Source organism: Phoenix dactylifera, chromosome 14, assembly GCF_051530095.1.
Source record: "Phoenix dactylifera cultivar Ajwa chromosome 14, Ajwa_hap1_PhDact_Kaust_v1.1, whole genome shotgun sequence".
NCBI classification, from domain to species: Eukaryota; Viridiplantae; Streptophyta; class Magnoliopsida; order Arecales; family Arecaceae; genus Phoenix; species Phoenix dactylifera.
In genome coordinates, this window is record NC_143203.1 from 27,186,597 (window position 1) to 27,212,251 (window position 25,655).

At 38.3% G+C, this 25,655-nt stretch overlaps 3 protein-coding genes across 13 annotated transcripts; all 3 read right to left on the bottom strand.

Annotated features, from left to right (window-relative positions):
- Positions 1-285: 285 nt before the first annotated feature.
- LOC103697033 (RHOMBOID-like protein 1) lies at positions 286-5,383 on the bottom strand. Of its 4 annotated transcripts, none has more exons than XM_008778799.5 (6): positions 4,963-5,383; positions 2,987-3,150; positions 1,860-2,023; positions 1,494-1,753; positions 645-771; positions 286-544 (listed from the first exon to the last, which is right to left on the bottom strand). In XM_008778799.5, exons 1-6 carry the CDS (start codon positions 5,274-5,276, stop codon positions 422-424), a joined length of 1,152 nt encoding a protein of 383 aa, XP_008777021.3. In that variant the 5' UTR covers positions 5,277-5,383; the 3' UTR covers positions 286-421. The 4 variants fall into 4 exon arrangements, with proteins under 4 accessions (XP_008777021.3, XP_088566423.1, XP_089783264.1 ...); XM_088710297.2 differs by lacking the exon at positions 4,963-5,383 and adding an exon at positions 4,042-4,160; XM_089927138.1 differs by lacking the exon at positions 4,963-5,383 and adding an exon at positions 3,790-3,919.
- A 3,409-nt stretch (positions 5,384-8,792) lies between these two features.
- Positions 8,793-14,338, bottom strand: LOC103697052 (protein IWS1 homolog 1-like). Of its 2 annotated transcripts, none has more exons than XR_015972930.1 (12): positions 14,099-14,315; positions 13,501-13,987; positions 12,781-12,900; positions 12,214-12,434; positions 11,940-12,069; positions 11,706-11,768; positions 11,543-11,620; positions 11,288-11,379; positions 11,116-11,181; positions 10,834-10,997; positions 9,741-9,870; positions 8,793-9,172 (listed from the first exon to the last, which is right to left on the bottom strand). XR_015972930.1 is itself a non-coding variant. In XM_008778823.5 (12 exons), the coding sequence occupies exons 1-11, from the start codon at positions 14,116-14,118 to the stop codon at positions 9,772-9,774; spliced, it is 1,530 nt and encodes a 509-aa protein (XP_008777045.1). In that variant the 5' UTR covers positions 14,119-14,338; the 3' UTR covers positions 8,793-9,172; positions 9,741-9,771. The 2 variants fall into 2 exon arrangements, 1 of the variants encoding a protein (XP_008777045.1); XM_008778823.5 differs by having other exon boundaries at positions 10,834-10,987; positions 14,099-14,338.
- A 3,524-nt stretch (positions 14,339-17,862) lies between these two features.
- Positions 17,863-24,357, bottom strand: LOC103697063 (telomere-binding protein 1-like). 7 transcript variants are annotated; one of them, XM_088710296.1, is made up of 10 exons: positions 23,998-24,357; positions 22,520-22,727; positions 21,636-22,440; positions 21,295-21,495; positions 21,141-21,203; positions 20,948-21,027; positions 20,200-20,441; positions 19,410-19,760; positions 19,270-19,333; positions 17,863-18,637 (listed from the first exon to the last, which is right to left on the bottom strand). In XM_088710296.1, exons 2-10 carry the CDS (start codon positions 22,598-22,600, stop codon positions 18,464-18,466), a joined length of 2,061 nt encoding a protein of 686 aa, XP_088566422.1. In that variant the 5' UTR covers positions 22,601-22,727; positions 23,998-24,357; the 3' UTR covers positions 17,863-18,463. The 7 variants fall into 7 exon arrangements, with proteins under 7 accessions (XP_088566422.1, XP_008777066.1, XP_008777072.1 ...); XM_008778844.5 differs by having other exon boundaries at positions 20,948-21,030; XM_008778850.5 differs by having other exon boundaries at positions 22,520-22,732; positions 23,998-24,279.
- Positions 24,358-25,655: the final 1,298 nt, after the last annotated feature.

Below are 25,655 nucleotides of genomic sequence, written 5' to 3' on the forward strand. Positions count from 1 at the left end.
TGTCTGTCACACTTCTTTTTTTTGCTCTAAAGATTACAAGCAAAGTTCAAAATCTGAGCAGAGGCACACGTCACAAGCTAGAGCTTCAAGGAGAGCCTACCTAGTACCGATCGAACTAGTACACCGCTAGGATCAAGGAGAGCCTACCTATCTGCTGACCATCTTTGGTTCCTTGCTTCTGTTAGCCTTTCATTTAGTACCGACTTTTGGCTTCTACTTCCAACTTGACGATCGGCAATGTTGTATTATTTCAAGCCATGTGTAGGGGTTTTTACAAGGATCGTCTATGAAAATAATAAAGTACGTTAAACCATAACGACTATTTGACAAAAATGTTGATAAGCTACAGAAGCTTATACACATATATCTTCACAAACATAAAGAATCAATGAAGGTCCAGGAATACAAGGAACGGACTTCATCAACTGCAAAGCTGTCTGCACAGCTCTTCTATCCGAGTTTCACTTGCAGTAGGAAAGAAAAAGGTTTGGTTACTTCCATTGCCTTGGCATGTCAAATTCAAACCATTTGCATCTTGAGCTGGCTGAAAGGATAAGTCATGAAGCATTGTTTCAGGAAATAAATCAAGCACATTTTTAATCCATAATACGACCAAGTGAGTGAGAAGAATGCAAGCATCTTACCAAGCAGTACGAGGCCGATGACTTGCAGCTCCATATTGAATTAGGGACACAACTCAGGTAATGGCACCAGGAGCAATGGTCATTTGCATTGACCCCTCGAAATAGCAGAATTAGGCCAACAGTGAACCTGGTGGATGTTTTGGAACATACTCCATCATCAACAATAAGCAAGTCCAAAAGCAACGCTGCCTAACATTTTAGAGTTGAACAGAAGGGACTAGGGAGAGAAGAGTGGGGAGGGATGGCATCATCTGAGATTTAAAAATCAAAAAAACTAAGAATGATTAATCATTTGTAAATCATCATTCATCATGCTGATCTTCAAACATGAAAGCCACCTATCCTCTGAAGCAAGCATGATTGCACCCAAACCAACCCAATAATTCAAGTCATCTCTCGCTGCTCTTCAAGCAATATTGTTCCTATTAATTGTTATGGAGGCAATGGATGGTTGTCATAAATGGAATCCATGTTATCTGCATTAAAAAGGCAGCAGTGCTTACAAGCCAAAACAAAAACTAGAGTCGTTTCTTTACTTCTTTTGTTTAAGTTGCTGCCCTTCAAGCAATATCCTCACTATAGTTATGATGTCCATCCAATGGATTTTGCAAATAAGCATACAAACAGAGATTTCTATAACTATTAAGCAACAGAACAAATGCTGCCAAAGTCTTAAACTCTAAATGGTCAAAAAAGTTCTGTCGGGCAGTTTTTTTGAAATGAAACAACTTGAAGGATATATCAGCATACAATCAACCCATTCATAATGCATGCACACACAAACACAGATATGTACTGCATGCATGAAAATATATTCAATAGGCAGAAAACGTTAATTTGGTCACTTACCCAACAATCAGAAAGATAGCAGCGATGATCCAAAGTATATACTGATAGATCTTGTGCTTGCTTTTGACTGACCCTGTGTGATATCCAGGAGGAACATTCTCTTGGCCGACCCACTCAAACTGAGGGCGAATAAAGAACACAAATCCAAGAAGGAGCCCTGAAATAAATCCTCCAATATGAGCAAAGTTGTCCACATGCGGGAGGAGTCCCAGAGCTAAGTTAATTGCAATGATGAATATGAGGGTCCATATTGTTGCAAACTGAAGATTAAAATTAAAGGCATTAGATAGTTTAAAAAACAATCGCCAAATTTGAAAATGTCAGACCAGCACTTCTTCCATTTAGATGCCATATCTCAAAGATTACCTTATTTTCAAAGATTGTCCAATTGGTTATAAGCTCAGAAAGCATGCCCCCAAGTAACCCAAAAAGTGCACCAGAGGCACCAACAGAGATACTTGATCGGATAAAGAGAGCAGAGAGTAAGCTCCCACCAAACCCAGAGATGACATATAGCAGGCCAATTCTCACTGCAGAAGAAAAACAAATATTCTGGTTCTCAGGAAATATCTCTTATTCAAGAATGTCATGTAACAATATTAATATTAAAAAAAAATTAAAGCACAAAACTATAAGAAATATTACTATATGACATATATCTGAGCTCAGCATATGAAACCTCCTTCACGTCATCTCCATATGCAATATATAAATGCATCAGATAAGCAAAAACTGAGTATGTTCTCATTTCATAATTTGGTGACTTATTTCATAATTTGGTCACTTATATGCAACCCTCAACCTCAAGTTAACCCACCAAATCCAATTTCTTTACCTGGGCCAAGGATCATAATCCACGACACTGAAATGTGATTAGCATTGACAGTATGTAAAGGTTGCTACTTCTATTAAAAGCACAAATGGATCCAACATTGATCCTGACCATTTTTCCCCCAAGGGAACATCAAATCTAACTCATACATGGAAAAATGCTACTCTTTGAATTGCTTATGGATAGCTTGGTTTAAAATTTGTATGGAATAGATAACGCCACTTCCCTTTTGTGAAAATCCACTCCCTTTACCTGCTATAGGTCAATAATTTTATGTGGTTTAGAGTTAATGTTTGGCTGCCAGAAGATCATAGCTTCTCAAATTTCTAGAAACCTCAGCTGACGAGTCAAAGGGAGTGACTATCCCAAATGAGCAGTGGCACTATGAAGCCCCAATTTCATAGTATATACCTGTTTATAATCAGTATATCATATATCAAACCATGCAAAGGAAATACACAAGTAGCACTGTTTGCAAGTGGATCTGCTATGCTGGTAGGGAAACAGATGATGCAGATTCCTGCATGCAAGAATGTAAAATATGACATTCCATCAGGCAATAACAGCAATTCATTTGACTGCATCCAGCATCTGATTTGGTCCTAAGACAGAACATGGAATCAGTAAATAACCTGAAGTTAAAACTTATTATGCAACATACCAAACCCAAATTCTTGTTCAAGTTGAACTCCAATAAGAAGCAGGTTCAACATGTTGGCAAGTATATGGATAACTCCAGCATGTAGCCAAATGCAAGTGATCAGGCGCCATCCTTGGTGCTCCTTAACCACTTTAGTCACATCTAGAGCACCCATCTTCTCTAGCCTGATGAATTAGATACATATAATGTCACCTACAACTCCAAACCCTCGTGACTACCATAGCAAAGCATAGAGAAAATTTTGAAAGTTCTACCAATTCATAAGGTGAATATCAAGTACCAGGGGAGCTATCCCACTTTAGTGCAGTTGAAGACAAACAAGCTCAAACATTATTAAGATACGTGAAGGCCTAGCCACATAAGAGCACCGAATCAATTAAGAGATGCCCACAATGTAAAACTTAAATTTTAAGGAAAATTACACTATAATGACAAAAAATACTTCCATGTTGCTTTAGGAAAGCAGTTACCAATCAATTTTTCCTATCCATAGATAGCACCGAGGAGCATAATTTTCAAAGATATCCATTTTTGGACTTGAATCTTTTACACTGGTTAATAAATATCTTCTTACTTTACAATTTTAGTAACAGTTGATTACAAACATCATGAACTCACACAGTATGGGAGCAATTCAAAAATATTCAGGACATAAATAGAATTCCAAAATTCACACTAGAAAATTAAAGTTATGATGGACAATAAACTATTGCATGATACAAACAGCCTATAAACAGATGCAATTGGATCTTTTGGTCTTGGTTCTTATAGATATTATAACTATCAGTATGTTTCCTACGAACCTTATTGATTTCTTCTGTTAAAGAATATTGTTAAGCTGGGAGCTTCAGAGAAGGAAATCTTGAAAATGATCCCTAATATCTTTGTGTCATGAGTAAGGAAGATTCTTGGAGTCACTGTCCAGTTTGGTCGAAGACCTTCTATGAAGTGAGAGCTTGTGCCTCAAAGAGAACTCTGAAGCATGCATTTTAACATTTCCAAGGAAAGTTGAAGGAATACAACTCAACGAATAGCAAAATTATGGCATTCCTTACCTTCATCGTGGAGATCTAGGAAGAATTGCCATGTGGATACAGGGGTTTCTTTTATATAGGATATCAAATAAAATATTATCCTTGTTTTTCATTCTAGTACGCACTATGTCAAGCGATCTCAACAGGTTAATCTTCCAGCAAGAGAAAACGTACTGAAAATAGCCATGAAAGGTATCCTGCATGACATGAAACAGGGATTAAATGGTGAAGATAACATCAAAGGACCTCAGTAAATTCCCAAAGTCAATTCACAAACTTTGGGGACATAATTGTAAAGTAGGTTAAGCAAGGGACTGCAATCTACTATGCAGAATTTGATCGATCAACAATGGAGCTTAATGTTAATGTTCCGTCAACTTCCAGTAGCTTCAAATGTTCCCTACAGACTTAATATAAACCAATGCCGTGTTAAAGAAAAAATGAGGGGAAAAACAGCAATATGTAGGTCAATCACTAGAATTCAATGGCCAGGTACATGTTAAAGACATTGTCGATTGGGACATTCTTTTGGGACAATCTATTTTCTCAAAATCAAACTTTTGTGACACTTTGAGTGAGAAATGCCCATCTAGTGTTGTTAACATCCTGATAAATACAATATCGTTTAAATGTTTAATCTTGTATACCGGTTCCCCTACGACGAGCCCCGCCCTCTCTTCAACCAGATATCACCATATAACACAAAACAACAAAACCAAACAAGAAAAAAAAAAAAAAAAAGCAGCCCTGAGTGCCTAATTTAAAATCAAATTAACATGACCGCAAATAATACATCATTGAATAGCACAATTAGTGAATACAAAAATATGAACAACCGTAATTTGCATAAGAGCTCATATCCTATTTGAAGCAAAGGAGAATAATCTTCTGAATAAGTATGTGATCAAACGAAATAACAAAAGAAAAAGAAAAAAAGCTCACTTAGACGAGGAAGGGCCGAAGAGCGGATTCTCCTTGAGGGGATTGAACGCGAACCTCCCGAGGAAGGGGGCGACACAGGGCCTGGGGGAATTCCTCGGGCAATTGTTCACGCACATCGTGACGGCAAACATGATAACGTTCGCGACGACGAACACCGGCACCAGCCACGGTGTCCACCGCCGAAACGGCCGCAGCTCCGCTTGCTCCGGCGGTCGCGGCGGAGCGGTCGGATTCGCCTCCAGTGGATGGACGACGTTTTCCCCCCGCCTCGGCGGGACCATGATCTCGATCTCCGACGACGTTTCCCTCCCCATCCCCAAATTCTTCTCCCTTTCTTTCTCCCCTCTCTATGTCATGATCGACGCCATCGGAAAATCATTCCTTTGGAGTTGGAGGAGAGGGAAGCCAGAAAAGATCGGACCGGTTTATTTTTAAAAAATAATAAAATATTATGCGGGTTTATTTTTAAAAAGATAGTAAAATATTACGTGGGATTAGTGGGATTACGGCGAAAGAAGACGGAATAGGAAATTGAGAGAAGGTGGGATTACGGAATTAATTAAGGAGGAAGGGAGGATTGCGAATGCGATGGACACAGAGCCGAGGAGAGTGGCCGGGAAGTTCCGAAAAAAAACACAAATATAGAAAGAAAAAATTGAAGATAATGGATTGATTAAGAATAAACACCGTTGTGATCCATTCTATCTTAAGCTGTAAATAGATTGGGTTGATTTGTAATTAGACCTAGCCTGCTTAGATTCAATCCAATCGAATCCATTATAAGGAACTCATAAAATCCGATCAAGTTTCAGAATTAGATCCATTTTACATTTTGGATCAGATTTAGATTTTTTGAATCTTAACCCGACCCATCTCATCTATCATCCGGATCTAAATAGGATCTTTATGTATATTATCTGATCCGAGCCGACCTGAGTATGGCTCCACATGTCATGAATCTTCTCTCTCGCCATTGTCACAGCCCTTTCATCCGTGATGAGGATTTTTTTTGTCACAGGTTCATGACATTGAGTGACGACCGCATGATTGCTGTGAAAAACTGAGCTTAAGTTGACAAGTCTGGGAAACAACTATCACCAAAACAAGGGAAAAGCACTGGCCACACATAGCCTTCCAATGATGTAGCGAGCAAATTTCCTAATTATGTTGCACGATCACGAAATAAATTATTCAAATTATTATGAATAAAATATCAACGAGCTACCTGGTAAAAAACCATCAGTTTTAAAACACTAGAGTTGAGCAACTTAACTAGTATAAAGAAGAAAATATTTTTTGTTCTCCGTCAAGGCATGGAAAAAAGCCAACAAAAAAATGGTTTTCTACATAAATTACAGGAATTCTCGAACTCTCACAATGGGGCTGGTCTCACACTCTCACCTGGAAAACTCAACCCAATGGCCGATAGAACCAGAACCAATTCAGCATAACTTAATCGAAGCATTGGTAAGATAAGTTTTCTAGTTTTTGCTGCATCAGTGAAAATCTCTTAATGCCATGATGGAAGTTAGAATTATTCTCTATTTTTTCTTTTCCATGCACCCATTCCATCTGTCAGAATGTCCGGTATCAGTCAGGAGATTATGGCTGCTGACAAAGGCCTTTGAAGTGACCACTTGAGAACTGATTTGTTTCCTACAAATTTTTTGTTGGAAAAGTGATCTTGAGCTGATATTTTTATAATAACAAAAATGTGCCTGTTTTCTCGAAGTTAATGACTCGAATTTTTTCATACCAAAATTTTTTTGAGCTAGAATCGAATCATGCATGAATCTGACCCAAACGATCCATTAGATCCAAAAACTTAGGTCGTGGATCTATCCCCACCTGGCCCAATCCGGTCTTTTTTTGGGTTGGCTATGAATCAAACATCAAACCAAGAGACCAGATCGGACCATTCTTAATCATGCTCCGATCTGACCAAACCTATTTACAACTCTATCTGTCTATTAATAAGATAGGATAGAAGTGCCCTGTTGGCATGATCATCAATTCAATGGAAAGATAGGAGATAGAGAACCAAGCAGTGACAAGAGTGTGGTGGATTTTATTATTCATTTGCATAACATTATAACCATTTTGGGATGAAATGTGGCCATAAGACATGATCACCATTTCACGAATATCAGGAATGCACGTGTTGTTAGATAATGACCACTTAGTATCATTGTTTCTTTAAGATAAAGGTGTATCGGCAATTATGGATCCCGTAACAAGGAGTACTGCTATAAAATTCTAACTTTTGGCACCTTTTCCATCATTCAATCTTTGAATCAATTGTGAAATAGGTGTTTATAGTACAAAGTATTATTCAAACGTGTTTTGCCATTTCGGCGTTCATATTTAACTAGAGAACGTTGGTATATAATACTTTAAGTTTAACATATCAATAGCCAAAAATAGAAGAGTGAATTTTTGTGAACCCTTTTAATGATGGTATAGTTAAATATAGAAATGTTTGTTCTGATTGTTTACTGACGCTGGATGGGAATTTTTGGCAGGGAGATTTTGAGCATTTGAAGGAAAATTTTCTGCATACAGCTTGAAGACAAGATACCATGCCTCTAGTTCCTATGTTTTCTGCGCCTACAAGGCCGTTCAAGGTTCAAACCCAACAACCGTGGGACTAAGAATACAGTGCTTTTTTTTTAAAAAAGTAAAAGGAGATTTTGCCACCCAGTTTTGTTAAGAAAAGTTATTTACAAGAGCAGAGTAGTATGGAAATATGTTAACGCTTTTTTTTTTTTTTGTCGAATGGTTAATAGTTTGATGGTGTTATAGGCTTATACCAACCTACAAAAGATTCAGCGGCAGAAAAATTGCTCACGAGATATTTTAAATGGCAATATTATATAAAATTTCTTTAAGATGCTAGTTTACAATATCGAACAAGTTTTGTGGGTGCATCGTGCAGCATACATGCTGTGTCATTATATCTCCTTCCCAACAAGGAGATTATATTTTCTTATGATGCGGTCCTATTTATTTTATTATATTTGCTTTCCCATATCATGGGATGGTGCACAATGTTATAATGAGTCAGGAATTTGGATGATCCAGGACAAATTTATATAATATAAAATATATATTTTTTTTATCGTTTGATGCATAAAATAAAAAAGTCATAATTTTTTGTATATAAACAATTAGAAGATAGTAAAATACATTCAACAACTCAAATCATTAATATTGAACCCTCATAAATTATCAGATCTGAGACAAGATTCACTTGGTCAAATCCTTATCTCTCTCTATCTCTCTCTCTCTCTCTCTCTCTATATATATATATATATATATATATATATATATATATATAACAGCTGACCCAAGTTGGCAAGTCTTAAAAATAAGAAAAAAAACCTGCAGAAGAAAGAAACTAGTACCTGCCGTAGACAAACCAGGAGAGATTTGAAGGCGACCTATTAAATTAACGACTCAGGGTTTGACCCAAAACCTTAAACAATTATAATCCACGCAGATATTATGAAAAATGTCCATCTTACAAAATCTGTTAATTTCTTCTCACATATTGTTGAACCGTGCAATGGGAATTCCTCGGTTTGACGAACCTATAAAATGTAAGCTATGATGCCTAAAAGTTAGTGAAGACATTGTATTCCATTTCGTTTATTTACATAGCCATAAGAAAATAAGTTTGACCTGCCTCAGGTTAAAATGTGATACTTCATACCACCAAAATGAAACCTAAGATATTAGACCGAGTTACTCAATAAAAGTACAGCAAGATAAAAGAGCATACAAGGGTAGACAAAAATTATTGCAAGATAAAAAGACTATTTCCAATCACATACGAGCAGACAAAAATTATTGCAAGATAAAAGACTATTTCCAATCACATACGAAGCAGAAAAAAATTATCTCTGCCTCTGCAACAAAATTCCTTATTATTTTGGGCACCCCCAACACAAGAAAGCAAATAAATGAATAATGGGATGCATTATACTTGATCCATCATGCTCTTATTGGAGAGGAATTGTCTGAAATAAACCATTCCACACCACCAAATATACTCTCTTGAAACAGTATAAAAAGTGCCACACCTTCCGGTCTGCCTAGCAAGTAGCAATGGTTCCACATTTTCATAAATCAAGAAAATTTTGCACCCACTCAACCAACCACCTTCCAAGAGAACCTGATAATTAATCTCGAGTCCTGATGGGCTGCAGTCCTGAAACAACGCATGACCTGAGGTTATCACCTAGCAGAACAATTCCTCTAAGCTTTGTCATGCAGTGCACACAAATAATCATGTCCACCATGCAGTGTACATATATAATCATGTCCACCATACAACATCATAATTTAAAATAACCTCTCCCACTAAAATGATATTTGCTTCATACAATAGCAACAGAGTTTCTACTGGAAGACAGCATACTTCCTCCTCCCTCAAATGCATTTAAAAGTAAGTTTTTTTTTCAAGTGACATAATATGCAAAATTTGATAATAAATGGCAAATAAAAAACTTATACCCCCAGGCCACTAGGTATGATAGGAGAAATAATATACTGGCCTGCTTAATTGGGGCCAGAACTTACAGCCATGCCATGTGCGCTTCAACAGAAATATCAGCCGGCCAAGTAATTTATAGACCAGCAAGAAAATTCGGAGGAAGCAGTGCGTCGCACAAGAATGCAAGATGGCACAGGCTAAGATTGTAAGCATGGCAGCCTAAAATTTTCAATATGATAAAGCAATATTTGTGGTGGTGATCGTTTAAATCGTAAAAACTTACTTGTTGCCCATAATTAACCAGTACTTGCTGATTAAGAGAACCTGACCATGCCACGGCCCTCAACACTGAGTTTTGATGCCTGAAGTTGCCTCTTTTTTGGTGCTTTCAACTGCTGCAACTTTCTATTCATCTGCATTACCAATTTTCAGAAACCAATGTCTGTATGTGAAATAGATCTGAAACCAATTTTCAGAAAGACTAGCACTTCCAGTAAACATTTTGTTTACTGATACCGAGTAAATTTCTCAGCACAATGCAACAATATTTATGTAGCTTGCAGATTGTTTTCATGAAGGAGAGTAGCATGGCTTACAATGCATCAAAATGTTAAATATAAATGATCTCAAGGTCGAGTTTATTCATAACATAAAATAGCTGGCTATGACCTTGATTTACAAAATGATATGCACATGGTTGCCTGGACCTCCTCTAATGAAGGTTATACCTATGGGTACAATTGTACAAAATGATTTAACAAATAACATAATCAAGACCCAATAACCATACAGGCCATAGTTGCAACATTTGTAATTGCACAAAACTAATAATTGTGAAAACTAATAATACATGTTATTAATTGGTTACAGATAGAACCTCAAAGAAGCTATGACTTCAAACATTGAGAACGTTTGGATGGTTGAAGGATAGCAGAAAATTGTGCTCAAGATTGAACTATCAATATTAACACCATGCCAACTGTAGACCATGATTACAAAATCAACATGCACACACACCTACGGATGAGCTAACAGTAAAGAACCAATTTCAGTAGCACTAATTTTCACCCTGTAAGGTCTGAGACTTGATTGTCCATATCCAGCCAAAAAATGCGCAAATCACCAAAATTCTTCTTAACTCATTCTTCTAAACAATTAGGTATATAAATATTTTATGCTACCAGTCTTTAACCAATGGATATCTCCAACAGAAAAGAATCTTCATACTTGATGTTTATTTCTTTATACGGAAAAATTATGAGGTAAAGGAGATTTCAAAATACAGTTTTCAGTTTGTTTTAATTTAAGTTGTGATATCTTGTTGAGAAGATGAAGCCTAATAAAATTAAAATGTTGTCAGTAACAGTAGTATGGACCTTCAGCCGGTGCTGATCTTGTCCAGATTGCTTTGCTCGTGCTCTGACTTCTTCTGGATCTACTTTGGATTGGGGACGCACAATAAAATCCAATGGCAATGCTTCTGGCCTAGAAGCATGTTGCCTAGAAGCAGCCTGCCCAGATCTCCGCCCCCTGCACCCAGCTAGCAAAATTGATGTTGAGTTCAAAGCACAGCATGTCATACAGAATTACACACCAACTGGAAACCACATGAACAAAAAATAAGGGGGGTGGGATTATAAGTCAACGGATCATCTTACTGCGAAAATTCGGCCAAATCAAGATCATCATCTCGAGATTCCAACCCCATGGCTTTGTTCGCAGGCCTTTAAGTTAGGGTGCATAGGCAGCAGCAATATTAACAAGCAAAAGATTAGGACACAAAATAAATAATTTGTAAAAACTGATAAAATGCAAAATAGCTGCAATTACTTCTGAGAAGATGGCCTTCTGTAGGGAACTCTCTCGTCATCTAGACTCCTCATATCCTCAAATCTAGTGCTCTTATTAAATATAGGTCGACTCTGCTCATTATTGTTTTAAAAGAATATTTTAACAATCTCATCACATAAAAAACCTGATGAAATTGCATTCCACAGATTCTAGGAAATAGGGACTAAAGAGAAGGATCAAGAATATATATAAAATAAAGTTAGATCCGCTTTGCATCTTTAGATAATCTATTACCCATTTATCAACCAATTCCTTAGCAAGTTTTCTGTTTGATGTGGTCTCCTCATCAGATTTTGATAAAAACATAATCACCTGCACGAGAGACATAAAGTCACCCTATTCCTTCTATGAAAATTTAAAGCAATGCTGCTGGAATGTCATTCTAGCTTTATGTAACCTTCCCAAGCCCACTCTTCTTTAGCTGTTCTCTCCTGTCGAATTGCTCTAAATCAATGGGAAACTGCATTACAATAACAGAACATTATGACCATATGCATGTTAAATTTAACAAAAATCTTAACAACCAAAAAGTATCACACTTTGCAATATGAGCCACAGCATGTTCAAAGCATTTTTTACCAGCAACATAATAGAAGATAGCATGTTCATAAAAAAAGACCATTCTACTTACATCAGTAAGTAATTTAAGTATAGCAGTTCGGATATTCATATTGGGCAAACTTCCATCAGGTAGGGGTTCAAGCCAATTTTTCAGAAGAGTTAACACTCCATGATCTAAGAATTCTTGCTGAAGCTTCTTCCTGACAGTAAAAGAAGAAATGAACAGATTTTAAGAGTTCAGTAGCAGCAAAAACCATAGCACTACCATTCAATTTTCATTTAGCAAAAACAAGCTTTTTGATGGCTAGAACAGCCTAAATTTCTTGACCAGGAAATCATCTTACTTAGAAAGAACATCTACAAGCAGTGGCAACTTCTTCAATTTGTTGACAGCCGGTTTATTTTGCCTATTTAGTTCAGCATCTTCTTCAGCTGTAACTTCGAGCTCAGCCATAAGATGTTCGACTACCATAGCCAGTTCAGCAGGTGATTTCTCATTTTTCTTCTTTTTCTTTCCTGCTTTGAAGAGTTTACTAATTTCATCATCTCCTTCACCCTCTTCAGCCTGCAAGAACCAAACTATTAGCTTACTTACTAAAAAGATAAAAAGAAGATCATGGCGTATAAATCATAACGACTGCATGAGGGAAGATAAATCCAACTTAAATTTGCACCAATGTAATTAGTTTGATGACTTCCAAAATATACAGCATAGTCCACATGAAACAATGTCACAGCAATATCTAAATATCATCAACCTTTAATCAGACAGATAATGGTGCAATAACAGATGCATAAACAATTACACAGAAAATGATGCGACTCAAACAAGCTGAGGAAACAAGGAAACTGCTGGACATGGAATCATAAAAAGGGAAGTGTAACTACTCGAGGCACAATAAAAGACCAACCTGAGGAGCATCACCAGCAGAACCAGCCTCATTGTCACTGCCAAAGCGATCAGCAGGATCAACACCACTATCATCAATGAAGTTATCATCATCCACTGTTTTCACTCCCTCCTGGTCATCCTGATTTGTAAAGGGAAAACCATAAGTACAGCATATTGCAACATGCTGTTCCTAATTTGACGGTAACTTTTCATAGCTTATGGCATAGCTTATAGTTATTTCCAGCAATAAATTTCTTTAGATGGTGGCTGCTTGTCGTGGTAACACCTTTGATGGTTACCATGGTTTCTTGCAAAAAAAAACTCTCCCTATCTAGATAACTTGTTTTAGATAGTTAATTCCAGAAATTAAATACCCATACGAGAACTCTTCTATAAGCAACAAGTGGTCATGCACAAATAATTAAGCAAATCTTGATCTAAATAATATTTTTACCATTTGCTATAGTTGATCGATGACCAACTACGTTTTGGGTGTAAACATTAGGAAACAAGCACGCTACCACAAAAAAAATAACAAAGAAAAGGAACAGTAATAAATGTAGAGCACTGAAGAGAAAGACAGGATGCCAAGAAATTGGAAAATCTTCAGTTATCAACTTAATCCCCAGCAGATAATCGGGAAAATCCTACATTTGCCCACGGTTACAGGCAAAAGAGTTAAGAAAGAAGAGAGAACATAAGAACACAATTTCGTTGGAAAAAAGACTACTATCCAGACCTCGGAATCGCCTCCTGCTATGGTGTCCCACAACTCCTTCATCTCTGGATCACCAGCTTGATCCTTCGACACTCCCCCATAACCCTTCGATCCTGACTTGAACCCCCTCCCTGCCGACCGCTCCACCTTGGACGAAGACGATTTGCTCTTCTTATCCTTCCCACCGCTGCCACCATTCCCCTCCTTCAAGGACGCGGCTTTCTTCCTCTTTTTTTCTGAAGACTCCTCCTCCCAGTCGTCCAAACCTGGCGCCACCGGACTCCCTCCCCAGTCCGGCGACCTCTCCTTGGCGCTCTTCTTCACCAGCCTCTTCCGGGGCTTGCCAGCCTTGTCCTCAGCCGCGGAGTTCAGAACCGGCGTCGGCGATCGCTCCCGACGCCATTCGCCCTCGTCGTCATCGTCAATCGGATCCATCAGCCCCGGCGAGGGATCCTCGTCGGACGGCATGTCGGGATCCATCAGAGGCTCCCCATCTTCATCCATGTAACTGGTAATGAATCAAATCAAAACCCTACATCAGTATCAGAAGAAGAGAGAAACAACTCCTAGCGAAGAAAAAAGCGGGATGAGGAGCAAGGGTTTCGATCGGAGTGCGTACGGATCGTTCTCGTAGCCCATGGCGGCGAGTAGGGCGAGGAGGAGATTTGGATCTTGGCGCAGATGAAACCCTAGAGGAAGAGGAACGTCGAGAAATCTGGCGAGCGAGCGAGAGAGAGGATAGAATCGACGAAGGACGGGCTTCGAAGATTTGGCTCTCGCGGCATGAGGAGGAAGGAGAGGTGTTGGGTGGAGGATTTCCTCGCCCTTATTGGATTCGCAGCGGAAACGAAAAGCATGCACGACCAAATAAAAGTCGGCACGGTCGCCGAGTTCAATTAAAGTCGGCCAGTACAGCCGACTTTAAATAGGTTGATCTAATTTTAATACTTCACTGAATTTTAGCTCATCTCTTAGGCAATTTATCCGAGACTTGTTGTTTTCTAATTTTATTAGATGTATCTGTACTTACAATGTATGAAATGCCCGCTTTAAGGAAAAAAAAGTATTAAGCAGCCAAAAGCCAGGGTGCTTTAATCAAGTTAGAGAGGCTTATAAACAAAATGCAGTCTTTTTGTCTTCTTTCATGGTTTTAGAGATGGGATTGAAATTTTTAAGACAAAATGCAGTATACAGAGTCTTTTTTTTTTCAGAAATATTTTGAAATTAAAAGTAATCACTAGCAATTTTAATCAATTAGGACAATTTTGAGCAGAAAGGCAAGTGGGAGCATTAGTATGTGAAGCTTGCTGCCTGAAGCTGGCTATTTGTGATCAGGATAGAACTTTCAGCAAGATGTTCCTGCCGATTTCATTCGCAAAAATTGCGTTTCAAGTTTCAAGTTTATGCTGTTAGCTAAATCACATCTTAGCCTCTCACAGATGCATGGAGTTACAGATTGTACATTTGGCAATAGGCATCACTCAAGGCTGCATATAACTAACAGCAGACAATGCCAGGCTATTCCTGAACTTGATAAGACTAGGAATATTTATTTCTTAGATAGATCATGAACCTTGTTCTGCAGACGCTACTTGTCAAACTGAGGCTGCCATCACTAAGGTTCTAATCTTTCTCAGATATGGTTAGATATGAGTTAGTTGAGCTAAGACTAGTAAGTACTCTTCACTAGATATTGGATGTTTTGGATCTAACCCCAAACCACACCCAAAAAATTATTTAATCCAACATTAACCCATCCAAATGATGTTTATTTGGGACGATCCTCGTATATGTTGCAAGGAATGATTTATTCTACAACTCTAATGGGAATTTTTTGATCTACTACTTATTTTAAAAAAATATTCTGAATATAAAAATTAAATACATGAAATCCTTGAACAAAATGACGTATCATGTTTGTAACTATGATATGTACAAGGTGCCAAAGTTTTAGAGTTAATGGGGATAAATTTAGGGGTGCACCGGTTCCTTTGCTACCGAGATCCAAAAATTAAATAAAATTAACCCAATGAATATACATGCGTGGTTGATTTTTGAAATAACGTGTACATAGTGCTCATCTACAAAAGTCCTCATTTAATATAACTTTCATTATTATTCAAATTTTTTACATTTAATTATCTAAATAATTATTTATTATAATGCTAAAAATGTTATAAAACTATCACAAGTTAGATATGATGCATTAGCTAATGATGGATTGTATTCTGAGTTAAAAGTTTATTTGTTTAAAAAGCATGACTTAATGTATGAGGTCTCTATCATTATAGGACCTGGCAAGAATCAAATATATGCAACCTTACCCCTAGATCTGTGTGTGGAGAGATTCTTGTATTTCGAAGCTATAGCAACCACATTGCATTAAAGCAACCTTACAACCATACCGAAGCCCATCTTTAAAAATAAAATTTAATTTTCAAACATTTAGTAGAAATTTTTTTAAATAATTTTATAAAAATATATTGAAGTATTATACCATGAAAAATATGTAATAAGTGCTAGATCATTGTAAATTAATATCCGGGATAAGTGGTTCCTTTTTCAAGCAAACTTTTTTTATTAAGATTTATGTAGAATTAATGAAAAATATATATGTTTAAAAATAGGAGCTGAACATTCAAAAAAGAAAAATAAATTGATTCAACCGTAAGTGGCTCCTTGAGTGAAGTGGAAGTGCATGCAAGTGAACTTGCTTGTCTACCCCATCATCAAAAAAATTTAAAAATAAAAAATAATGAAAATTATGATTAAATATATTGCCGGCCCCATCTATCCCAGTAAGAAAGCTTGATTCTTTGTGCACACTTTTGGTGGATGAGAATTGAGAAGGCCAGCCGTAGAGGGAATTTGGATAGCTGCATGGGAGGATACTGGGGGTGTAACTCAAGTGGCAGTGCCAGTACCGGGGATATAAGTAATGGTGTTGGAGTCAATAGATTGAAGAGAGATAGGGTAATCTTACAGGCCAAGCATATATTTAGAGAGACCAACGGGTATGCCGACTGGAATGGCTGCCTATGCGGCTCACCACTCAGAGTATACCTTATGGTCAGAAGAGGAGAAGTTGCCTTAGACACTTTGTGAGCTCGTATTTTTTGATTTTATTGGATGTATTCATACATACATTGTATGATGAACCCGTCAACAAAACAAAAAAAAAAAAAAAAAAAAGAGGCACCACAGAGGAGGTTGCAGCAAAGCGACAAAATGTGAGAGTATCAATAGAGGTTAGGAGACAGATGAAATAACTGTTAGATGGATAGAAGGAGATGAAGCGGCAAAGAAGAAAATGCAAGCAGATGAAGATAAGAAAGTAACCCAATGCCTAATGGACCCATATGAGCAGCCATGATATGAGGAACAGGAGTATCAGTGACATTGCTAACAATAATATGGGACCTAAGGTCAGGATGATATAGAAAAATTCCTGTTACATAAATATAATGGAGCATCGTGTTTGCTGGGCTATGAATTTGACTTTGGAATGGCTAATTACATAAGCTCTTGTGTTTTGAGGTGAAATGAGAAAGTGGAACCCTTCGCAATGAATCACTTAAGCCAGGCAAGTTGGTATAGTCTTGGTTTCTTTCTGGGGACTCGCAGGATTCGGTTTATTTCTCAAGAAATTAAAAACAAAGAGGACAAGATGGTTAATTGAAAAGATGTTCCCCTATAGTTGAAATATTTAATTAGTTCATAGCAAACGAACCGCTCGAAGGAATTAGATCGTTCAGCAAACTAGGCTATAGAACTTCACAGTTGCACTCCATGGAAGAAGAGGAGACTATGCTCCAACCTACTACGGTGACGTTCCCAAAGCTTTGGACACCGGCAAATATCCTCCACCAATCCCAAAATACGCAGAAGGATAAAAGGTTAGAGTGAAAAAGGAAAGAAAGAAAAGGCGTAGGATTATTGAAATACTGTATTTGTATTGTTTATATGCAGTCTATCTAAACGGAATTCATCGTATACTAACATCGAGCAACTGACCGCCTGGTTGGCGAATGGCGGACCGGTTAGATTCTTCATGTCCCCTTTCCTCAGAGGAACTGCAAAAAATGAAAACCACCTATAGCAACCATCAAAAGCAAGTTAGCAAGCTTAGACCTCCATTTTTTTTCTATGCAATCATTCAGGATTTTTTTTTTTTACCGGCTTTCATGTTTCCAAAATTATTGGATCTATATAATGTGAAAATAGACATAATTCATCCATAAAAGTGTATAAAGAATAGATGGAAATCTAAACTATATGATCGGCTTCATTGCCGGGCACCGGGCACCAGCTCACCATATCGATCAACAAGGCTTGAGACCACAAACAAAATCAGCAAACAATTAAAAACAAAAAACTCAATAATTTGAAAGCACAAACAGATCCATTATAATCATTAGATACATACAATGTAAACGTTAGGTGAATGGAAAACAAGATACACAGAAAAGACTATAGAAGATAAAAAGTAGCAAAATCCAAGGGGGTGAAAAGAATACAGTCGGAAACAATGATCGATGGATCCACGAATACGAACTTGAAAAACATTTCTTAATCCTTTTGTTCATATTCCCTCCATTATTGTTCTAACATAACACAACAACCTGCTCTTAAAAGAATGAATGGAGTCAAATCAGAGAAGATTATGTTGTCGGAATCAGAATGCACCCAAAACGGGTCAACAGCATGAGAATCAATACTGCTGGCAAGACCAGTCTTATTTCCTTGGTTCCTGGATCTTCATCATCATCATCATCATCATGTACAGGCGCCTAATTAGCCCTCTCCTTTATGGAATTCACAAGGAGATGAAACCCTAGCTTAAGAATGATACATGCGACATAGAGAATAATACAAGAGCTCCTGAATATTGTTATTGTTACCTTTTCCCTTTTCTTCTATCATGTCTTTACAAGAAACAGTTTGTCTTTTGGCTCCCCCACCGTCATAGATGGAAAGAAGAGATCTAGACTAGCATGCAGGCCTCAGGGAGAGGTGGTTTGACCTGGAGCAAGGCATGCTGTTGCGACCAAAAGGCATGTATGGCCAGAACCCGGTCCAGAAGCTCTTGAGGAACCGGCTCCCCCCTCCTTTGCTGAGGAGATATTCTTGCAGTGTGCACCAATGTCTTCCATTTATCCTGCATCCACAAACCCCTTTATGATAATCTACTACAAGGGCACAATATGTAACTTCTCCATTTAGGCAAACATAAGTACACAAAACAAGGAGACCCGTTCCAAAATGAATATCTTTGGTCATGATAATACCCTAACATGGCATTCCTAGGAGAGCATAAAAATAATGAAGAATGAAAAAATTCAGCATGAGCCAATTGTTACACGTGGCTCGATACCCTGTTATTCCAAATAATATATACATCTGACCCTTTTGTGTGAGAATGGAAAACAGATCACTTTTGTTCGCATAACACAAAACAACAAAAACATTTTAAGGGAGTTTCTTTAACAAACACTAACCGCTCTTCCTTAAGCATTACAGAAGAAGAAAACAACTAAGCTTCAGTAATATCTGCATCTGGCAGTAAAGCTGCTTAATGGCAAAAAACTAGTGCCGGAGGTTCATGTTTATGCATGGCTAGGAAAAATAGTCCAGGAAAATGAGTTTTCTAGCAAAAAATTTGAAGGCGCATTTTTATGCATTAAGAATTATTGTATCTAGAAGTTGAATCTGACAACTAGGTGATGCGATTAATTCTGAAACTTTGTATAGACGAAATGCAGAATTAGGAGATGCAAGGAAATGTCATACCTTCAGATCTACATAAGTCCGATGCTTAGCATTGTCAAAAGCTTGAAGTTTGACATCTCGCCACCTGAAATAAGAGACCGGCAACCAAAATAAGACTAGACCCATCAAAGATTAGATTCGAGGGTGAGTTATCAACAGACCTTCCAGTTCCAAGCTTTTCAACTGCGTGGACTAGTGCTTCGACTTCAGAGACAGAAAATGGCCTCCTAATCCTACGTTGAGTAAGCTCAGACAGTCTTGGTTGATGCAATGGAACCATGGACAAGGCCTCAATGCTCATGGCTGGGACAGCAACTAGAGCACGTGAATTTGATGTTGTTGCTGTTGCTGCTGTTGGTGTTGCTACTGCTGCCTTATTCAGTAATTTAGTTTCTGTAGGAGAGTAAACTGAATCATGGTCACTCTCAGGCAAATTCACTGCAGAGTTCGGCCAAGGCTCCGGACTGGCATTAAATATCTCTGGAACTGGTGCAGGAGAAACAGCTGGAAGCCTTAAACGTAAATGGGAATTTTTAAAAAAGGGTCACAAAATTAATTTTATGAACATAATTTCAAATGCTAAAGAGTTAAATGCAATTTAACAGTCTCATAGGACATATGGGAGCTATATAAATTTACAGACAAATTGGTAACAAATATGAGTATCACATTTAATGTGACTAGTTTTGTTTTTTCCTTTTCCAGATCAGCAGCTGTCAAAAATAGGACAGGAACAGATCCTAATCATTCAACTTCCAAAATAGGAAATTAGATAAATCTATTAAAATACATACTAAGTTGGTAAAACAGTGCGTCCAATTCACCATAGCGTTTAGTGAACTGCAGTCTGAAGTATAGACATGAAATTAAGGAGGACTACCACTTATGTTGTGAGAACTAGAAAGAAGACAGTTGTAGTTATAACTGTGGAAAGTTTCAGAGTGACACTACCTGGCTAATGGTTCAGTAGCATTATAGGGAAGAAGAGAATGTGGGTATTCAGGGCTTGTGACTGATGAAGCTCCTGTAGAATTGGGCTCCAGCATAAAGCCCAAATTGTCCATCTTATCAACATGAGATATTCCAGCTTGGAGTAGGGTTTCGTTATCATCTCTAACCTCCTTTCCTTGCAGTAGAACTCCCACATGCAATCCACCTCCAAGAATAGCTGTCACAGCCTCCATGACTGTCCTCTACAACATAAAACATAGAATAGAGATTTACCTCGACATTCACAAAGGCCATGTTCCTAGCCTCTGAAAGTATATATAGATGACTGAAGCGTAGGAAGGCGCAAAATCATAACATGAAAAGGAAGCAAGAAAACCAAAATAAAGATCAGAATTCGAAGTTTAGAACCAACCAATAGTTAGACCAATATAACAAATATTAAATATATGCAGGTAGATAGACAAAAAAAATGACAAATGCATGACTCATGAACCAGGTTGTAAATATTAAGTCATCAATCCGTGACTAATCCTTTTAAGACATATCTATGGCTGTGCACCTTCCTTAAATCAATGGCAAGATTCACACTTCAGATGATAATAAGGGTATTGGAGGAACATTGAGTGCACCACATTGCCCATAGAGTACAAAACTGTAGTATGTATCTAATGAATTTGATAAAATGGGGTAATGTGCACAATGTATCAGAGATTAGGACTGAAATAAACTGACAAGAAGGATCATATACCTTAAGCGAACCAACAGTAGCAGTTTCCGGAATCTCTATGAAAAGTTCTGGCACCTTGAATGATTTGATACTGAGTTTCACTGCTAAAGAAAAGACCTTGTTTCTCAGAGACACATAATGAAAGGGTCAAACAAATGCATGCCAATAAGTCAAATATTAGAAATCATCATCCTTCCATCAAAACTTATCATACCATGGAAATCTTCAGATTTATGCAATGCTATTTGACCAGTAGCAGAAGATGATGTCCCATTTTCTGCAAAGGATAAAGTTTTTTGTTTAAAACTCCTAAAATTCAAAAGGGAGGTAGGGATGATAAACTACAAAAGAACTTAACAAGGAGATACCTCCATGCAGAGCAGCATGTGAATTGTTTGTTATATAGTTCATTTCTTTTTCAAATGAGTTACAAAAGCCTTTGCTACTAATTCCACCATCAGATGGTGATATCGAGCAGTGCTCAAACACCTTTCCCGTCTTAAATGAAGGCCTCTGAGTCCTTCGGCGTGTGTAACAAATTTTCCTACTGTGAGAAGCAGGCTTCATTTCTACATCCGATTAAAAAAAAACTTCTAGTTTATGAGGTATGCCATCATATGAACATTATTTACCAAAAAATAAGACATGAAAACAATCCTGACGTCATCTTCTGACAGGCAGGAAAAAGTCATGGAGTTAGTCAGCATACCAGTTCTAGAAAACACCTTTCTTATTTTATGATATTGAGGCTTCAAGGCCGTATAAGTTGTGGTGCTAGGATTAGTGCACCCAGAAGAGTTTTCGTCATCATCTCTATTTACAGCTAGTTCCATATTATCCTGGCAAATGGGATAGGAACTAATACGAGGAATCTGATGCCCATGCAGGGGCATCTCGATACTGCTGTCTGAGCTAGACAAAGCAGGGGGTTTAGCATCTCGCTCCATTGGATTGTCCAAACTCCAAGCGTGCTGGATGTTTTTACACACTCCAGTTTCAGCTTCATGCTGCTCAGCTAGGAATGGCGTCTTTATGTCATCCACCATTTCAGCTTCACAAGATTCTGCAGAACCAGGAGAATGACTTTTGGTGCAACATTTCTTGGCAGTTGTGCCAAGAGAATATCCAAATTCTTCTTTGCTGCCATTAGCTATAAAATCCCCAGTACAGGTATCCTTGTTCAATATATCAGATTTTAGAATGGCAGAAGTAGGTCCGGAAGTTGTTGCATTTGGACTTTGTGAATGTTCCTTCAAAGTCTGGGTGATTTGCCTCTGGATGGGAAGTTCAGAACCAGATGTACTTTCATTACAGCTTACTTGATCAAAAGGTTCATCTTTGCAAAACTTTTCTTCATCTAGTTGCTCTTGCTTAACATTCTGGTTATAGTTTCCAACTATGCCATTCACAGTCGAAGAATTATCTCTCTCTAGTACCTTCCCTGCTACAGCTATGAGCAAGTCAAATGCACACATTCGGTTATCCACCACCTTCCTTCTAACTGAACGCTTTCCCTGTAATTCAATTGTAACAAGTTAACGAAAGTTTACAGGGAAAAGGCCCAAGCAAATGGCTAGTGACAGAAAACAAAACCTTGGCTGATTTTGGTATTCGGGGCATTGCAGGAACCTGGTAACCATTGAAACTGCATTCCAACCTCTTCTTAAACACCATATCTCAGAGATTCATGTCCTCAAGAAGCTCAGCAAACTGTAAGAAACAACATCACTGTATTCACGACCCTTCTTCAGATGCAAAAATGCAGACACACACCATACGCAGGTTCAGTTGCTCCATTAATCTGTGCTGCAACAAAAGAAACAACCCGCAAAGTGCAAACAAAGCAGAAATTGGAATCTGTGAAAAACAGATGCTTCAATGGTTGCAAAAAATAAAAAAGGTATTTGAACCAACCATGAAGCATAGTGGCTAGGGATACAGAATCAAATATGAAGTTGCTGAAAGTAAAATCCCAACGCTTAGCACTGGTCTCTCAGAAGCACACCAAAACTTTATTGTTTGTAAAACTACCAGATGCATGGCGTTACATATAGTGTCATACATCACAAAAGATTCATTTTCAACAAAAAAAAAAAAAAAAACTGAGATTGAACAGACTAAGTATCAGAGTTTCTAAGAGAAAAACTACTAAAAATGTTTGATCCTTATTGCAGTAATTGTTCAGAAAAAGCATGTGTGCTTCAAATTCCCATATACATATTTAACAGCCAATCTCGATTTCTTATATATTGTCCAAATCCCGACAAACTGCTAAGGAATCTAAAAGCTGTAAGAAGGATTCTGATAGATTTAACGAACAACAGGAAATCTAATTAATGGTGGAAATCCAAAATAGGATCACAAGCTTCGCCTGCAAGCGTAAGAAATGGAAAAAGGTGCGAGAATTATGAAGCACCGTATTAAAACCAAAAACCTCCCAAAACCATGAGATCTTAAACAAAGAATATAAATTTAAAGCAGAAACGGATCAAAGATATTGCCTTTAAGCTCCTCGGATGATCCTTAGATCAGCTCATAATTAACGAAAGTCATCCTAGATTGAGAATCTTTGGCATCTTGCAAATAATTCCTGCAAGTTGTAATATAAAAGAAAACTCTTCTTCCCTCCACCTAAAGCACGAAAAGAAAAAAACATACAGCACCAAGAAACCTGTTTTAAAATGATCAAACGAGATCGAATACAAAAGGAAACGGGAAAAAGGTAACAGGATCAGGAAACCCAACACAAGGAAATCAATTGACGGAGAATTCAACAAAAGACATGAATTCCAGAATGAAAAATCAGATCTTGATCGTCTTGTTGATGCTTTTCTTTACAAAAGAAACAGATTTCGGGAGAAAAATCCCTTTCCTCACTAGATCAATCACGAGGAAACGCAGGCTCGTCCATAAGAAAGCAAAACCAACAAGGAAAAGGAAACAAAAACGAAATTCAACGAATTTTACAAGGACGGGAGAGAAAGTAATTGGAAACTAGCAGTCATAAGTCATAACCCATCCATCCGAAGAATAAGCGTAAGCAACGACATGGAATTCGATCCACTCCTCACCTCCGGTAGAAAGATTTGTTCGGAGAACTGCATCCAATACGTCAATATTCTCGCCCTGGGGGGAGATCGCCGCGAAATAAAATAATTCCGGCCAAGTACGGCATCGAAGAGAACGCCGGATTCCGAGAAAACCAATCTAATTCAAAATTCGCTTCATGCACGCAATCTAATTTTCCACCAAGAAATCTCTAATTTGGACGAAACCTAACCTCTTTTCCATTTCTAATCGCTCTCTCTCTCTCTCCCTCCGAGAGTTCGCCGAAAACCCATAAAAACCACCATTCTTGTTTTCTTAAACCTCAGCTCTTATGCCATGGACCCCTGGGACCACCGAGTCCTGCACTGATGCACGCCGTGTGTACAGTTCCAGCCATCGTACGGTGGTTAATGAGGGAGAGCTTTCGCGGTGACGAATCCCTCCCGTTTGGTTAGAGACGTGATGTGGCACCGGCTTTGCTATAATTTTTGTGTCCGGATCAAGAAAACTCCCCTAAATGTCATTGTTTTAATCATCCAGCCTGTGGTTCAAATCACAATTAGAACCGTAAGACTTGAGTTAGTATATTGATGAGCATTAAATCTTATGGATCGAGTTATGAAGGCCGTTCAAAGTTGAAAATTTCATGAATAACTCGGGAGGCCGTACACGTTAACATAGCTGCTTTATATTTCTCGAGGCTTAGCTGCGGAGGACGGCGCATATTCCATGGGTTAGTTGGCATGAGCTTTATGATTAGGGATCATAGATTCAGATTAGTGACAATCGGAGGATGATGCATATTCGACGGGTCTGTTTTGTGGCGCAGAATTGAGAGCAACCTATGAGGGCATTACATACGCCAGGACCGTGCTGGAAGCGGACTGCATCCATCTCGAAGAAAACACTGCTACAGTGATTGGCTGGATCCAGCAGAGTATTGATGGGCACAGACGGGGCGACTGTGCACCTACTTCTGCGTGATGTACATGAAGTGGTGCGGGAGCTTGTGGCTTTTCAAACCATTCATATATTTCGAGAGGCAAACAATGCAGCTGACTGGGTTGCCTTCTTCACGACATACCACTTAGGAGAGTTTTTTTGGGACAGTTTTGAGTCCAGCCTTTTTCTCTTCCGCCTTCTTCTTTTTTTATGACTTGTATGGGTACACCTGCGCTTGTATAGCATGAGGCACCATTGTATAAAAAAAATAAAATAAACGTGCACGTTAATATGCATCATTCATTCATTCATTCATACAAGCAAAACATGAAAATTATAAAGAATGTATGAACAAGACGCTAATCCTGGTATAAGATGGTCCATTATGCTAGGAACTGCTGCTTCTTCATGGAAATAAAGGCCGTTGATCCGGGGATAAGGGGGAAAGGTGAGGCGAGAGGGGCGGACGTAGCTTTGTGCGGTCGGGAGGGAGTGGGGTCCAGGCGGAGACCGGGGGCTGTCGAAGGCGAGAAGCGGGGGGGTTTGGACTTTGGGATTACGGTTATCCCGTGTCAAACGTGGAGACCGCATCCCGCGAGATGGGCGGTCCGCCATGTTAACCGGGACACCCTATCCACGCGACGCTATGCCACCTTATGCGCTCCTCCAAAGTCTAACCAAATATTCTGTTCATGGGCTCAAGCTTGACGCCTTTTGGACGGGCTTGAGCGAAGGGTCA